Genomic DNA, 13,967 nt, shown 5'->3' on the forward strand with positions numbered 1-13,967 from the left:
TGTTGCCCATTATAAAAAAGTACTGAATACATAAGTAATAGGAAAAAAAATATATATATACATATATAAATATATGTACTTGAATGTTAAATTAACCTTTTTTCCGTCGAAATTATAAGTAAATTTGAGCTAAATTAAAGTAATGTAAGAAATACTGAGTCTATGGAGTGGTATACATATGTTCGTTCATGCGCATTCCTAATTTTGTTTTCTTTCCCTTTGCAGAATAGTTGGGAGACCAAAATTAAAATTTTTTGCGATACATATGCGCCTTAAAAGCGTTACTAATATTTTTCAATATTAGCACGGAATAAAAGTTAACCAAAAAAAACATCAATTTCCCGTGGCAGTGCGATTTGTTTGTTTTTAATTTATCCATATATATTTTCCAAGTCAATTTGCGATTGACTTCACTAAGAATACCCGAGAGTACGATATCTTTGTCTAATTTGCGAACTGGCATTGCGCACCCCAAAGGAGGGGAAACAAAATCTTATATGACTTTTGAAAGATACGGTGGTAAGTAATAGTTAATCATCAACAATCCATTGAATCAATTTGTATCTAAGACACATATTTATCCCGACCACTGTATAATATCTTACTACTAACCAAGATCTGAATCCATCTAAGGTTACTTTAACATTAAAAATAAGCGTAAAAGAGTGAACACATTCTGAACCCACTTTTTAGGATACCATGGTATTCAGGGAATGCGAACACATTCGAGTATTTTATTTCTGAGAATTATTGTCATGTATCTAAGGCTTAGCCACTTGTATCAAGAAATGCATACTTTAAATCAGATTTCCAAGTATATCATTCGTATTACTACTATAGCAATCTTCACTATAGAAAACGGGTAAAAATAAAAAATATTTGCGATTCATTTTATATCTCGGTCACCCATTCACATGTAAAGAGCGTTGACAAGTCTTATTCATCGATTTTCTTTGTATTACAACGAACATTAATATTACCCAAAGAGAAAACATTTTTCGTGTAGAACAAGAAACACAACAAAAGGGCAATTCTTTGAGGAACATAAAAGAATTTCACATAATAATAATTTCACATAATTATTAATTGTTGGAAACAAGAATTGGGAATTGAAATCACAATCGTACTGAAATACTTGTCAGATTCGTAAATTTAGTTGGGCAAAGCATCAGAAAATATTTACCAGACTACCGAAATTCTCAGTGTAATTTTCCGGTTTCAAAAGTTAATATCTAAGATAAAATAATAAAATTGTATATAACTCGCTCGACCTCTGAAACCATTTGTTCAAAGTCTTGTTTTTAAAATTGACCTCGCATTGAAACCCAAAAGTTTTATAGTTTTATTTGCATTCAGCAATAATAAATAGTGCAAATCAGTGCTATGTTTTAAACTGAGTCCATGCTCAATCGCATTGACGGTTCAAGCAACATAAAGTACACTAAATACACTAAGTTCCCGTAAAAATTCCAATCGAATGCAGTTTTATGGCTTCAACGTTCGTTTATTAAATGAAATTACATTTCGTTTCATTTTTGTATTTTTCAGAAACACCAGCAAAAAAAACCACACTTCTCATTGAGAAAAAACGGAGTAAAGGGTTCGAGCTGTGCATGAATTCAAAAGGGCGAACCATAAGTCACCGGTAAGCAAAAATCACTGATGACCACATTGCTGATTCAAGTCGTACGAGTTTTATTGCAATTCACACACTTTGGGTTTCTAAGATAAAAAAATCTGGTATTCAAATCGAATTCGCTACTGTTTAATACGAATGTACATATGTGTAGTTTTCAGGGCTTATTTCACCTTGGCTCACATATGTAGTTTCAAATGCATACTATAATACCCGATAAGAATTGATTATATTTTCAAACAAATGGAAAGTAGTGCCAAATTGCAATTGCATTAAGCAATAAATTAGGATTTTCCTCGCTGTAGGAATGACACTTTGAAAGGGGTATTGGCGAAAAAGTGAGAAAACACGCCACAATTAAGTAATAAATTTCATTTTATTTCGTGTATGGTGGTAATCCTTGCATATTCGACTCAATTAACGAAATCTTTTACCCATTTGCATTCGCAGGACTTCGAGTAACAGACATCGGAAGTTACAGCCATTCAGGTACACATGAGCCTGCTGTTTTGCCATTTTTCTAAAGACTTAAGCTGGTAAATTTACAATACAAATAAATATATATATATATATATATATATAAATATACATATATATATATATATATAGATATATATATGTATATATTTAATTATTCATATGAAAACGGAAAAAATAGAATAGCTGAATACCTAACACGGCGAAAATAAACAAAACTTCAGCAAAAAACAGCAAAGCAATAACCTTGCAAAAGAACTATAAGAATATTACTCTCAAGCAATTCTAGCAGATTCTACAAATATATTGAGTACACCCGTTGTTTGATTAAGGCACAATTAATTCGCCGTTCCGGAAGGATACCAGTTCATGCTTATTCTGGGTACATTTGATAAGTGAGCAGCAGCGGCAACAACACAATAAAAGAACATTTAATGAACGGAAACGAAAGTTGGATAAATCACAAACTAGCAGAAAACCTGAAGCCAATTACTTCCCATCCACCAACAACCAATAGATACCACTGGCCACCTCTAATAGCAACATTACCCGAACAGCAATAAGTCCCAATAGCAGCATTATCCGTGGAACCCAAAACCTATCAAGATGGCCACCGTTAACGTAAACCGCAGTGTGACGGACATCTTCTATCGCTACAAGATGCCACGTCTGCAGGCAAAGGTCGAGGGCAAGGGAAACGGCATCAAGACCGTGCTGGTTAACATGGCGGAAGTGGCTAGGGCCATCGGACGCCCGGCCACCTATCCAACCAAGTATTTTGGTTGCGAGCTGGGCGCCCAAACACTGTTTGATCACAAGGTATGTGCACTGATAACGTTACCCATGAGCTATATTCTTATTAATCGTTAAATTTCATTCAGAATGAGCGCTTTGTTGTGAATGGATCGCATGATGTGAACAAGTTACAGGATTTGTTGGATGGCTTTATTCGCAAGTTTGTGTTATGCCCCGAATGCGACAATCCGGAGACCAATCTAACTGTGTCGGCCAAAAACCAGACCATTTCGCAGTCTTGCAAGGCATGCGGCTTCCACGGGCTGCTCAAAGTTAACCACAAAGTGAACACATTTATCGTGAAGAACCCTCCGTCGCTGAATCCGGCCGCCCAAGGATCTTCGCTAACCGAGGGCAAACGGTCGAGGAAGCAGAAGCAGAAGAACGATAACGCCGACGGCTCCATGACCAACAACTCTTTAGCCAACAACTCTGGCGGTGAATCAGATGGCGGCAATGGCACAAACCAGGCTAGCCAAACTGAGGCCGAGATTAGCGCTGCTATTCCGGAGAAAACAGCCAAGGATGACGACGATGAGGGATGGAGTGTCGATGTTTCGAAGGTACGCTGTTTTCTTCGTATATAATTATCTGAAAATATACACAAATTTATATATTACTCTACGCCCCCACAGGAGGCTATTCGTGCTCGCTTGCAAGATCTGACTGATGGTGCTAAGGGTATGACTATTTCGGATGACTATGATAAAACTGAGAAGGAGCGCATTGATATTTTCTACGAGCTGGTTAAGGACAAGCGGGACAAGAAGCAATTGGAGGATGTGCAAACACACAAGGAGCTGGTGATTGAAGCAGAACGTTTGGATATTATTAACAAGGCTCCATTGGTTCTCGCCGAGCTGCTTTTCACTGAAAACATTATCAAGGACGTGCAGAAGAATCGTCCATTACTACTTCGCTTCACTCTCAATAATCCAAAAGCACAGCGTTATCTAATTGGCGGAGTTGAGCAAACTGTCGAGCTGCATAAGGGTACACTGATGGGCAAGGTAGCTGGAATCTTTAAATTGTTTTATGATTTGGACATACTCGATGAGGCCGTCATACTGGAGTGGGCACAGAAGGTCAGCAAAAGACATGTCTCTAAAAATATTGCTGCCGAGATACACGAGAAAGCTATGCCGTTTGTTCTCTGGCTGAAGAATGCCGAAGAAGAGTCCTCCGAAAGTGAGGAGGAGGAGGACGAGGAATCTGATGAGGATAACTACGTTTCCAGTGCCGGCCAACGCGGCGGTCAACGTGTTGTTCCACGCGCAGTTCAACGCGCCGTTGCAGGTGATGAGGATGACGAGGACGACGTGAACATCGACGATATCTAAAAGAAAAAGAGAACAGCTACTTTCCTCCAATCAGAAATATTTTGGAAAGGGGAGATCCAGCTAGCAAGCGCAATCTACAATTCAAACTGAAATATAAATTAGCGAGTTAAATCAACATGTGGTTTTTTGATCTTTAATTCTTAAGAGTGCTAATCGTATTTTGATTTATCGCTTTACTATCATTCAATTGTTAGCATTACATTTCCCACGCCGCTGTAACAATAGAAAATAACTAAATTACACCAACACAAAAAATAAAGCAAAACAAAAATGAATAAGGACTTTTTTACTTAGCCTCTGAATGTACGTATGAGCAGTATTAATTCAGTTTAATCCGGTTATTGGATTACGTATGTATATAATAATTTTATGTATATATGTGTAATTTTAATCTACGTATGTAATCATTTTTAGCCGAATTATGCGTTCATGTGGGAATAGGGCATCAAATCTATTCTTACGCGAGTGATGCGCTTGTGTGAGAATAAGATATCTAAAGTAAACAGGTATATGTCAGTATATTTTTCTGGCGCAGTTGGTATTTTAGCTAGTGTTCTTCGGCGGTCATATCATACGCATCCCCTATAAATCGAAATAAGTTGAAGTTACATAAATAGGTATTAAATGTTTAAATGCACTCTCCCACCATAACTACAGATTTAATTTAGCAGGATCAACATGCTGCGTTCGGCGATGATGTCATCGACCCTGGCCCGGGCTCTTCAAAAGGCGACCCAGACACCGAATGCGTCGATTTCGGCGGTGCCCGCACTGAATATGGTCCTGGTGCGCCAACAACAAACGCTCCCGGTCGCCGAAGTGGCCCAAAATTTGCCCAAGAAGGGCTACTCTCCGTTCGGAACCAAACAGTCCTCCGTTGCGGAATGGTCGCTGGCCAGACTGGACGATCTGCTCAACTGGGGTCGCAAGGGCTCGATTTGGCCACTGACTTTCGGTCTGGCCTGCTGTGCCGTCGAAATGATGCACATCGCTGCTCCGCGATACGACATGGATCGATATGGTGTCGTGTTCCGTGCATCTCCCCGTCAGGCCGATGTCATCATCGTCGCGGGCACGCTGACCAACAAAATGGCACCGGCTCTGCGAAAGGTCTACGATCAAATGCCTGAGCCACGTTGGGTCATCTCCATGGGCAGCTGTGCCAACGGCGGTGGCTACTACCATTATTCGTACTCTGTCGTCCGCGGCTGCGATCGGATAATCCCCGTCGACATATACGTACCCGGTTGTCCGCCAACCGCCGAGGCACTCATGTACGGCGTTCTGCAGCTCCAGAAGAAGGTTAAGCGGATGAAGACGCTCCAGATGTGGTATAGGAAGTAAGGCAACGATCGGAACTTATATTTAAAATGTGAAACATCAAACGACATACGATATTGCGAACAGAAATCATATTAAATATCGTTCTGTTAACGTTCAGTTGTTGTATATATTGTTTGTTGGATCACAAGGATATTGCAAATAAATGCCTTTCGATATAAATACAAATATTCAAGCTGTGCTTCTGTATCCAAACGTCAGCTTGAGTCGTGCGTTTGCCAACGGTCGTGAAGAAAATATCGAAAAAGTTATGGTTCCCTTCAAAAGGAGCCTCCCTTTTTTTTATAGTGAATTGTATACACACCCATATCATTTAGTTGTCATAGGAACGATCGCACCAACCACAGGACAATCTGCTATTTTCACTTTTTCTGTATTCATTTCAAGGTCCTGTCGTTGTCGGAACACAAAGTGCAAAAATATAAATTCAGTTTCAAGTTTTTAAAATAGTTATATTTTTTAATTGGCAGATTTTTAACGCAACGGCAGAGTAAGCAAACCCTTAAAATACAATTTTTCATGCTAATGTCCCAATAAACCCAAAAGAAAGTACAAAAACAAACAAATATTTGTATAATTTACATATGCAATATAATTGGGCTAGCCATTAACTAATCTAGTGAATTCTGCCCAAGACTATTCTCCTCCATTTCGGTACTGGAAAGGCTTGGCGACAAGGTCGTGGATCTAGAGTTGCTGGCAATCCCATCCAGATTATAGTATTTAACTATTAGCTGTGGTGGTCGGTTGGAGATAACCTCGACGATTTGATTCACAACCCATTTGGTCAATTTGATGACAGCCACGTGTGCCGCAAACTGCAGGATCATGGCTCCAAAGCCCTTGTAGAGGCCACTAACTCCTTCGGATACAATTGTTGTCTGAAAGCAATCGACGACTCCTTGATAATTTGTTAGAATGGGAACGACATCGTAGCCATTGTCGAGGTTATCGATTATAGTTCGTGTTCCCTGCAATTGCAGACGGTGTAGAATTGTTTCGAACGGGAAGAATATGACCTCAGTGGTTAGGATAGCAATAAGGCTGGCATAGATTTCCCCATTCAGATGCTCCAGCGTGGTGTCCTGACTTTTTCCACTCTGGCCGTCCTGGGAATTTGTTATACGCCACCGTATTATGCGCGAGGACACGCCCCGTATCACAAGATTGAACAGATACTTGGTGATGCCAAAGGAAACACTTGGCCCGATCAGAGCCCAGGCTGGTAGCATTCGGCCTTTTTGCGGGGAGCTCCAGTACAACAATCGCAGACTTCCCTCCCGGAATACATCAAAAAGACCGGGTTTCTCGCTGGCAATATCACTCTGCACCGTTTCGACGAGAGAAGCTGCATGGAAGGGCACCACCAGACCGATGCTTATGCTGTGAATTGAAAAGGAATAAGGGAATGCCGGACACTAGGGTGACAAATGGGTACCATTTGAGCAGGACATGCTGTCCGAATCGCTTCAGCGTAGTGCGGCTATCCACCTCCTTGGGCCAGCTGGTCACCTTCGAGATAAAGTCGTCGATGGCCAGCGTCATGCCGCGCACCAGCAGGCAGCTGCCCACGCCCTTCCATAGAGTCGTCAGTCCCTGCCTTCTGTGCAGGTGGGCGATGCTGGGCAGAAGCTGAAAGGGATGCAGATGGTAGCGTCTCGAGGCATTATACACCTGGCACTGGCGGCGCAGCACAACAAACGGATGGCTAAGCAGGTTCTCGGTGACTAGGGAGACCCATTGAACGCCAACCACCAGATATTTTCGAACTGATGTATCTGTAAGATGTACCTATTACATAGGGAACTTTGGGAGATTGCGAAACCGAGTTATCCTACCATCATCCTGAGTATCCGAATATTTTTTGCTAGGGCTACAGGGCACGGATAAGTGTAGATCCCTATCCCCAGTCCGATGCTCCTTGCCCAGGTGATCATCGTGCAGTTCACGCTCCGCTTGGAATCTAAAAATGGATTATGTTTATTAGTATGGCATGGTGATTATATATCATCCAGTATTACATACTTTAAGCTAGAATAGTTATTCATTCCCGCCATAACTGAGTCCGTATGTTCTTTGGTAGTTATGGATTTGATATTTATATTATTAATATTTTCAGGCAGGGTTGGGAGGTGTTTTAAACATAATATCCAATTGCTTCAAAACAATCTAGTTGGAGCAATACCAAAACAAATGGTCGCACTAATATTTCTTTGGTAAAAAAGTTTTCAGTCCGTCTCCACGGCGTCACATCTAATCCGAAAAAATTAAATCATGATTTTCACACTCTCAGTTAAAACATAAACTTTTCCTAAGAAACTATAAACATGGTCATGTTCAAAATAACGAAAATAATATATTCGTCAAGTTTAATTTATAATTTACCTAATTTAAAATTCCTACGTGTCATTAAGAATTAAATTTTTGAGCTTCATAAAATCAGAAACCATATCTTTAATTTTTATCTTATTTTATATTCCATGACAATTTAATATGTAGTTTTTTTATAATACTATATTTTCTTTTTTTATAATATTACGACCCATTCATTGAAGAATGCTTTAATGCTGCCCATGGTTAATGTGCTCACGATACTAAAATGCATAACTTAAATACATATAACATTTATACATTTTTTTTTGTTAAGAACATAACTTTGATGAAAACCTTTGAAGAGGTAAGAAAATCGAAACGAAACAGCCGTTTTCATGTAAAAGGAGCATAAGCGGAATATAGCCGAAATAAGGACACCACACCCCAATTTCTGAGGTGTTTTCCCGTAAAAGGATAACGACAGTATTTCAAGAATGGTATTTTCCACCGGGGCAGGCAGCCGAACGCTTTCGTGGTGGAAAGGCCAGGGTCCTGGGACTTGGGACCTGGGATTTGGGAGTCGTCGTGCTGCGCGGACACGCAAACTCGCTGCAATATCCTGTTGCCAACCAGATAATTGGCCAGCAACCCGCGTTCGGAGCATGCTCCGACATGGACACACGCACATACTACGAGTATTCGGTATAGCGATGACTCAGTAGGTATTTGTATTTTCATTTTTAGGTCAAACTGCATCCGATTATTGTGGCATTTGCTCCGCTGTCGGCAGGACTCGCTAACGAATAGTATGGATAACTATGATTGTCAAATCCGGAAAATATAACAATATATGCAAATATATTGAGCGACACTTTGAGTACGGATAACTCACGGAGAGCATCGAAAACGTCAGCTCCGTTCGAGTTTCTTCGGTTAGTGAAATCCCAGTTAAATATCCCGTTATGACGACCACCAACGTGTGCAAGAGGATCTCCTCGAGCACGGCATCCGCCGAGTTAACCAAATCGCTCCCAGCCACACCATCGTCATCCCAGGGTTCCTCCGTCATCTGCGAGGAGGTATTCGACGAGGCGTGTTTCCCGTCATCAGAGGGTAAGTTCCGTCAGTCGACTGGTTATGCCATTTGGTAGCTTATTTACCATTTACATATGAGAGTATGTAATATCGGGGTTTCCGGTGAAATTCCACGACTGGCAAGCAATTTGCTTGCCCCGGCTGTGTTTTCAACAATTTATGGTGTTACAATCCAATAAAAAGTGATTTCTAACATGTGTATAACGATTGAGGTAGGCGTGTTGACCATTCAGGGCATATATGTACTCAGGTATATATGTACATATACGGTAGCTAAAATCAATGAAAGGACCTTTATTTTATTTAATTTTATTGCTAATATTGAAGTTTGAAACAAATAAAAAATAAAAAAGAAACAGTAAGGAAAACAGCAGTAAACAAATGCTACATTTTACAAATGAATTAAGGAAAAGGTTTTTTTTCAATTTATTTATTTTACTATATTAAAAGCACATTTTTTTATTGAAAGTATGGAATTTAAGTGGAAATCGAGGTTTTGCACAAAAATTTGGAAATGCGATGTCTTGCCAAATGATTAATATACATATATTCCCCCTTTTTGTTCAGAAATCAATGAGTATGCCTCCCTGATTGGAATCGAGCCTCAGAAGGAACCGCATTTGCTATATCTCGCCAAGGAAGGATTGATGGCCGCATTGCCATCGGATTGGAAGATATGGTGAGGTTTCCTTTGATTAAAGGTGCATGCAAAAATAACGAAATTTTGGATTATTTTCTTTTTGACAGCTACTCGGAGGAGAAGAATGGCCATTATTACCATAATACGCGAACCAAAGAATCCCAGTGGGACCATCCACTAGATGCCATATATCGCGATTTGGTTAAGCAGGCGCGTCAGAAGCCTCTGGACACGGGATCGGTGGGGGATAATGATGATCTTTCGCAACTGGACTCCGGAATACGTAGCATGCAGGGTATCGATGATATTCCCTCGCCGGGTCCATTGCCCCTAAACAATTTTGGCCGGAAATGGTCGGTGGCCAGCAAGGCCAGCTTATTTAGTAGTGCTAAGAGTCGATTTTTGGACTCTGGACCCAAGGATATGGGTCGATTGTATCAGCTTGGCTTCGAGGTGACCAAGCTAAAGCCCCAAATAGCGAATAAACCCTCGCCCACTAGTCAAATGAATGGAAAATCCGATAAGTCGGAGGAAAACGAAGGAGGTACTAAGCTTTCCGGTACAGTATCGATGTTCCAAAAGGCACATAGACAATTCGAAAGCGATGGATATACCTCGCCGTCCGGTGTCAAGGGTATTCTGCGCGATTCGAGCATAACCGATATAAGTCGAAGACTGGATCGACTGGAGCCCACGATTGAGGGGGAGGATAAGAAGAGTGTGCGGTTTAATTTGGATCAGGGACAGCCAGGGAAGAGCTCCCCCGAGGAGACCCAATCCACCAGGATTACGCAAGCCTACAAGCGAACCGAGGACACGCCATCGGAGGACGATGATGAGGATGTGGTGGTTCAAGATGACGATGATGGTGAGGGGGATGAAGATGATGATGTGATTGAAGATGAGGATGTAGAGGAAGCTGATAAGGATGACGTACTTAATCCCTGGCCCGATAACGATGAGGCCATATACAACCGCAATCCCTTCTTTTCGGACTCGAATAAGACTATACCAAAGACTTTGCCGGAAGTAGTGAAATTATCAGGATCTGGAGATACAACCTCAGATAAAACTAAGGACACTGATGCACCAAAATTATTTTACGACGACACAGATTCCGATTCGAAGGGCAGTTCGGTGCGTAGCTTTATTATAAATAAATCCGAACAGGACTCCTCACTTTTGGCCGGAAATAATGCCTTCGATTTGGAGGAATTGGGACGAAAGCACAGCTACGAGCTGGAACAATTGCAGCTCAAATCGGTCCAAGTGCCTCCATCGGAAAAGTCAGCATCAGCACATAGGCCCAGCTTTACGGACACGGAGGCCCAGCTGCAGACCGACTTTGAGGCGATCAGAAGGGATCACGATGCGAAATTGAAGAGATTCCGCCACGAATACGATCTCCGGCTGACATCGCATCAGCACAAACTGGAGGAGGCCTTCGAGCTGCAAATGGAAAAGTACCGGGTGCAACTGGAGCGACAGCTGCAGAACAAGCGCACCTTGATGGCCACCGAGCACAAGAGCCGGCTGGACACCCTGCAGGCCAACCACGAAGAGATCCTTCGCGATCTCGAGCGGGAACTGCATGACGAGGAGGAGCTGCTGCGGCGGGAGCACAGCTCCAGACTGTCCCAGATGCGCGAGAAGTTTGCACGCGAGCTGGACGCGGAGAAGCAGCGATTCCGGGAGAAGGGCGAGGAGCGGCTGTACGAGAAGGTCAGGTGCGAGAAGCGCCTGCTGGAGGACAAGTACAGGTGCCTCAAGGAGAAGTACGTGCGCCTCAAGACGGACGTGAAGCTGTCGCTGGAGCGAAGGAATCGCCGGCGGGAGGCGCAGATGGCGCCCCAACATAACCACACCAACAGCACGAAATCCAACAACAGTGGCACCGAAATGGAGCGCTCCATGGAGCGGTACTACAAGCCCCAATCCGGGAATAGCGACAATCGCTCGCTCAGCTACTCGGACCAGGCAATCGCCGGCGAGGCCATTGTCAAACCAGGTCCAGTTCAGCACAAGAGTCAACTGACCAAGTCGTACAACATCCGGCAGTTGCAGGTGCAGGATGATAATACCTCCATTAGTCAATCGGATACGACCCTATCGAACACCTATAATAATGGTCGCTACGGTCCATTTCTCAAATCCGCCAGCGGAGTACTCTCCGCCAGAACGGCCAGTGATAATGGCAACTCATCGAGGGACGGGCTAGTGGCTGCCGTGGCCACACAATCGAACCTCGAGAGGAACAACAATAGTAACCAGATCAAGGAATCGACCGGAATCAGTAGGATCGTCTTTTCGCGCACCAAATCGGCATCCACGTCGCGCTTGAACTCGGATACCAGCTACAGGGGCGACCGACCCTGTACTCCGGTGGAAAATCTGCGTCATCAACTGCAGAAGCTCGAGGCGCTGGAGGATCAGTTTCCCGAGAATACCCTGGATGCACCTTATCATCTGCGATACCCCTTCACCGACATCTCCATCAAGCCGAATGGTGTGGGCTCGGAGCTGGAGTTCTTCAAGCATCGCATCCATCTCGAGCGGGATTCGGTGCGTCGGGCAAAGGAATCGCTACGAACACAGCGCACAAATTTCCGGCTGCGGCAGCGGGAGATCGGCCAGCAGCGGAAGATAACCGCCCTAACGCCGAAGCACTCCATTGATCAGCTAATCCAGGAGGAGAAGGAACTGACCGAGATGGAGGTGAATCTCCATCGCACTCGTTCCCTGCTGGGAGAGAAGATAATACGACTGCGACATCTGGAACAGAGCCTGCTGAGGATTTACGAGAAGGAGAAATCGATCCTGGACCTGGGCACCATCGACGATGCGGCCACACTTAGCGATCTGTCGTCGCACTCCAGTTCCGGCTTCAGTAGCACTGATTTGGCCAGTGCCGCGGATTTCCACAAGAAGAAGGACTACTACCAGCAGGAGTCGAACGAGTGCATTGAAAATCTGGAAATACTGAATGCCGAAATCCGGGAAATTCTGGATATATTCGGGCAAAAGCAATATCAACAGCAGCATGATCAAAACGCATCGGGCATCCCGATCCTATCACCACGGGACCTCGGGTGGTCGTCGCAGGTGCTCAAGCATCAGCATTCTGGCACTCAGAACTTTTCCCTATCCGATGACATCGACGGCGGAGGAGCTGTGCATATTCCCCACTCGATTCCCACGCTGGCCGATCGATTGGAGACCTATCGCCAGTTGGCCGCCGGCCGGATGCAGAGCTCCATGGGCGCCGCCATCCTCACGGCCAACACCATTGTGTCCCAGAGTCCACGGGCCGTCAACTACACCACTTGCCTGGTGGAGCGAACCCGGGATCTGCGTAACTGGCTGCGGCAGGCGAAGAATGAGCACGATTTCCTGGTGCAGCACGGCATTCCATCGGGACAGACTGTGATGCTCGGCGCAGGAGGTGGGGGAGGAGGAGGAGGAGGAGGAGCAGGAGAGGCTAGTGCATCTCTGACCAGCGGCAGTGCATCCATTATCAATACTACGACCACTGCTGGGAGCTCGGCGCGCGGCAAGAACGATATCTAGATCAAGGATGTGTGGAGTAGTGCATATTTTAATTACAAAAATAAAATAAAAATATTAATAGTTACTATTTGTGATCTTATGTTTGTCTGAGAAATTCATTAAAAATAAGAAAATACTTGCCTGGCGTTTAAATTCTATCATTGGGCACACAAAATCATTTCATTGCCGCGAATTCTCTGGAATCCATTGAATGGTAGATCGTAATTAGCCTTTTGCCAAGTGAATAATATTTTTATGCAGCTGACAACCCAAACTAACTATCTGTATCATTTTTTGATCTATTCTAAAATTTTTTAATTTGTTGGCCATTATTTAAAATTTTTTTTTTTGCCGAATTGAAAAAATAAAATTAATATTTCCAAATTTGATTGACATTTAAATAAGAAGCTCAACGAGGTGTGACATTCCAAATTTGGACCATTAATTCGAGTGTTCTGACCAAAATACTGATTGTTTTTTAATCGATTTATGTACAAAATTCTATATTTACGAATGGTTTTTTTTTTGTAGAACTTAGCTAAAAATGGTCACACAGCTAAAGTAATTACAGTTTTTTGCTCCTATTAACCAATACTAAACGGAGTTGGGAAAATTAATTTTTGGGTAATTTTTCGCATTTTAGATAAGGGCGAAAAAATTGGCGAAAAATAGCAAAAAAAAGGATTTCCAATTTTGGATACAGTTCGATTAAAAATTTCATTACGAGCTCAACGAGGTATGGCATTTAATATTCAGACAATTATTTTTGTTGTGGGCAAAAAAC

The 13,967-nt window shown here is 42.9% G+C and overlaps 5 protein-coding genes across 7 annotated transcripts; 4 read left to right on the forward strand and 1 right to left on the reverse strand.

Moving 5' to 3' along the window:
- The first annotated feature begins 225 nt into the window (after positions 1–225).
- LOC6550665 (eukaryotic translation initiation factor 5) lies at positions 226–4,520 on the forward strand. The gene is made up of 6 exons (XM_001977957.3): positions 226–519; positions 1,549–1,645; positions 2,087–2,172; positions 2,446–2,932; positions 2,995–3,471; positions 3,544–4,520. The coding sequence occupies exons 4-6, from the start codon at positions 2,720–2,722 to the stop codon at positions 4,246–4,248; spliced, it is 1,395 nt and encodes a 464-aa protein (XP_001977993.1). The 5' UTR covers positions 226–519; positions 1,549–1,645; positions 2,087–2,172; positions 2,446–2,719; the 3' UTR covers positions 4,249–4,520.
- On the forward strand, positions 433–2,177 carry LOC26526075. Its single transcript, XM_026981964.1, has 3 exons — positions 433–519; positions 1,549–1,645; positions 2,087–2,177. The coding sequence occupies exons 1-3, from the start codon at positions 498–500 to the stop codon at positions 2,133–2,135; spliced, it is 168 nt and encodes a 55-aa protein (XP_026837765.1). The 5' UTR covers positions 433–497; the 3' UTR covers positions 2,136–2,177.
- A 243-nt stretch (positions 4,521–4,763) lies between the features above and the next one.
- Positions 4,764–5,759, forward strand: LOC6550666 (NADH-quinone oxidoreductase subunit B 2). 2 transcript variants are annotated; one of them, XM_015155762.2, is made up of 2 exons: positions 4,764–4,865; positions 4,917–5,759. In XM_015155762.2, the coding sequence occupies exon 2, from the start codon at positions 4,927–4,929 to the stop codon at positions 5,590–5,592; it is 666 nt and encodes a 221-aa protein (XP_015011248.1). In that variant the 5' UTR covers positions 4,764–4,865; positions 4,917–4,926; the 3' UTR covers positions 5,593–5,759. The 2 variants fall into 2 exon arrangements, with proteins under 2 accessions (XP_015011248.1, XP_001977994.1); XM_001977958.3 differs by having other exon boundaries at positions 4,920–5,759.
- Positions 5,760–6,157: 398 nt separating this feature from the next.
- On the reverse strand, positions 6,158–7,879 carry LOC6550667 (solute carrier family 25 member 46). 2 transcript variants are annotated; one of them, XM_026982182.1, is made up of 4 exons: positions 7,615–7,879; positions 7,428–7,552; positions 7,028–7,358; positions 6,158–6,972 (listed from the first exon to the last, which is right to left on the reverse strand). In XM_026982182.1, exons 1-4 carry the CDS (start codon positions 7,644–7,646, stop codon positions 6,201–6,203), a joined length of 1,260 nt encoding a protein of 419 aa, XP_026837983.1. In that variant the 5' UTR covers positions 7,647–7,879; the 3' UTR covers positions 6,158–6,200. The 2 variants fall into 2 exon arrangements, with proteins under 2 accessions (XP_026837983.1, XP_001977995.1); XM_001977959.3 differs by having other exon boundaries at positions 7,028–7,367; positions 7,615–7,829.
- Positions 7,880–8,349: 470 nt separating this feature from the next.
- Positions 8,350–13,446, forward strand: LOC6550668 (centrosomal protein of 164 kDa). Its single transcript, XM_026982248.1, has 3 exons — positions 8,350–9,015; positions 9,565–9,676; positions 9,745–13,446. The coding sequence occupies exons 1-3, from the start codon at positions 8,865–8,867 to the stop codon at positions 13,202–13,204; spliced, it is 3,723 nt and encodes a 1,240-aa protein (XP_026838049.1). The 5' UTR covers positions 8,350–8,864; the 3' UTR covers positions 13,205–13,446.
- The last annotated feature ends 521 nt before the right edge of the window (positions 13,447–13,967 follow it).

The sequence above is a fragment of the Drosophila erecta genome, unplaced genomic scaffold, assembly GCF_003286155.1.
Source record: "Drosophila erecta strain 14021-0224.00,06,07 unplaced genomic scaffold, DereRS2 tig00000126-arrow-pilon, whole genome shotgun sequence".
Classification (NCBI taxonomy): Eukaryota; Metazoa; Arthropoda; class Insecta; order Diptera; family Drosophilidae; genus Drosophila; species Drosophila erecta.

Coding starts and splice junctions, on each gene's coding strand:
- LOC26526075 (XM_026981964.1), top strand. CDS start 498: ATGACTTTTGAAAGATACGGTG. Junction 520..1,548: donor GACTTTTGAAAGATACGGTG/GTAAGTAATAGT, acceptor TGTATTTTTCAG/AAACACCAGCAAAAAAAACC. Junction 1,646..2,086: donor GGGCGAACCATAAGTCACCG/GTAAGCAAAAAT, acceptor TTGCATTCGCAG/GACTTCGAGTAACAGACATC.
- LOC6550665 (XM_001977957.3), top strand. CDS start 2,720: ATGGCCACCGTTAACGTAAACCGCAGTGTGACGGACATCTTCTATCGC. Junction 2,933..2,994: donor AAACACTGTTTGATCACAAG/GTATGTGCACTG, acceptor AATTTCATTCAG/AATGAGCGCTTTGTTGTGAA. Junction 3,472..3,543: donor GGAGTGTCGATGTTTCGAAG/GTACGCTGTTTT, acceptor ACGCCCCCACAG/GAGGCTATTCGTGCTCGCTT.
- LOC6550666 (XM_015155762.2), top strand. CDS start 4,927: ATGCTGCGTTCGGCGATGATGTCATCGACCCTGGCCCGGGCTCTTCAA.
- LOC6550667 (XM_001977959.3), bottom strand. CDS start 7,646: ATGGCGGGAATGAATAACTATTCTAGCTTAAA. Junction 7,553..7,614: donor AATAACTATTCTAGCTTAAA/GTATGTAATACT, acceptor ATCCATTTTTAG/ATTCCAAGCGGAGCGTGAAC. Junction 7,368..7,427: donor TTCGGATACTCAGGATGATG/GTAGGATAACTC, acceptor TACATCTTACAG/ATACATCAGTTCGAAAATAT.
- LOC6550668 (XM_026982248.1), top strand. CDS start 8,865: ATGACGACCACCAACGTGTGCAAGAGGATCTCCTCGAGCACGGCATCC. Junction 9,016..9,564: donor GTGTTTCCCGTCATCAGAGG/GTAAGTTCCGTC, acceptor CTTTTTGTTCAG/AAATCAATGAGTATGCCTCC. Junction 9,677..9,744: donor CCATCGGATTGGAAGATATG/GTGAGGTTTCCT, acceptor TCTTTTTGACAG/CTACTCGGAGGAGAAGAATG.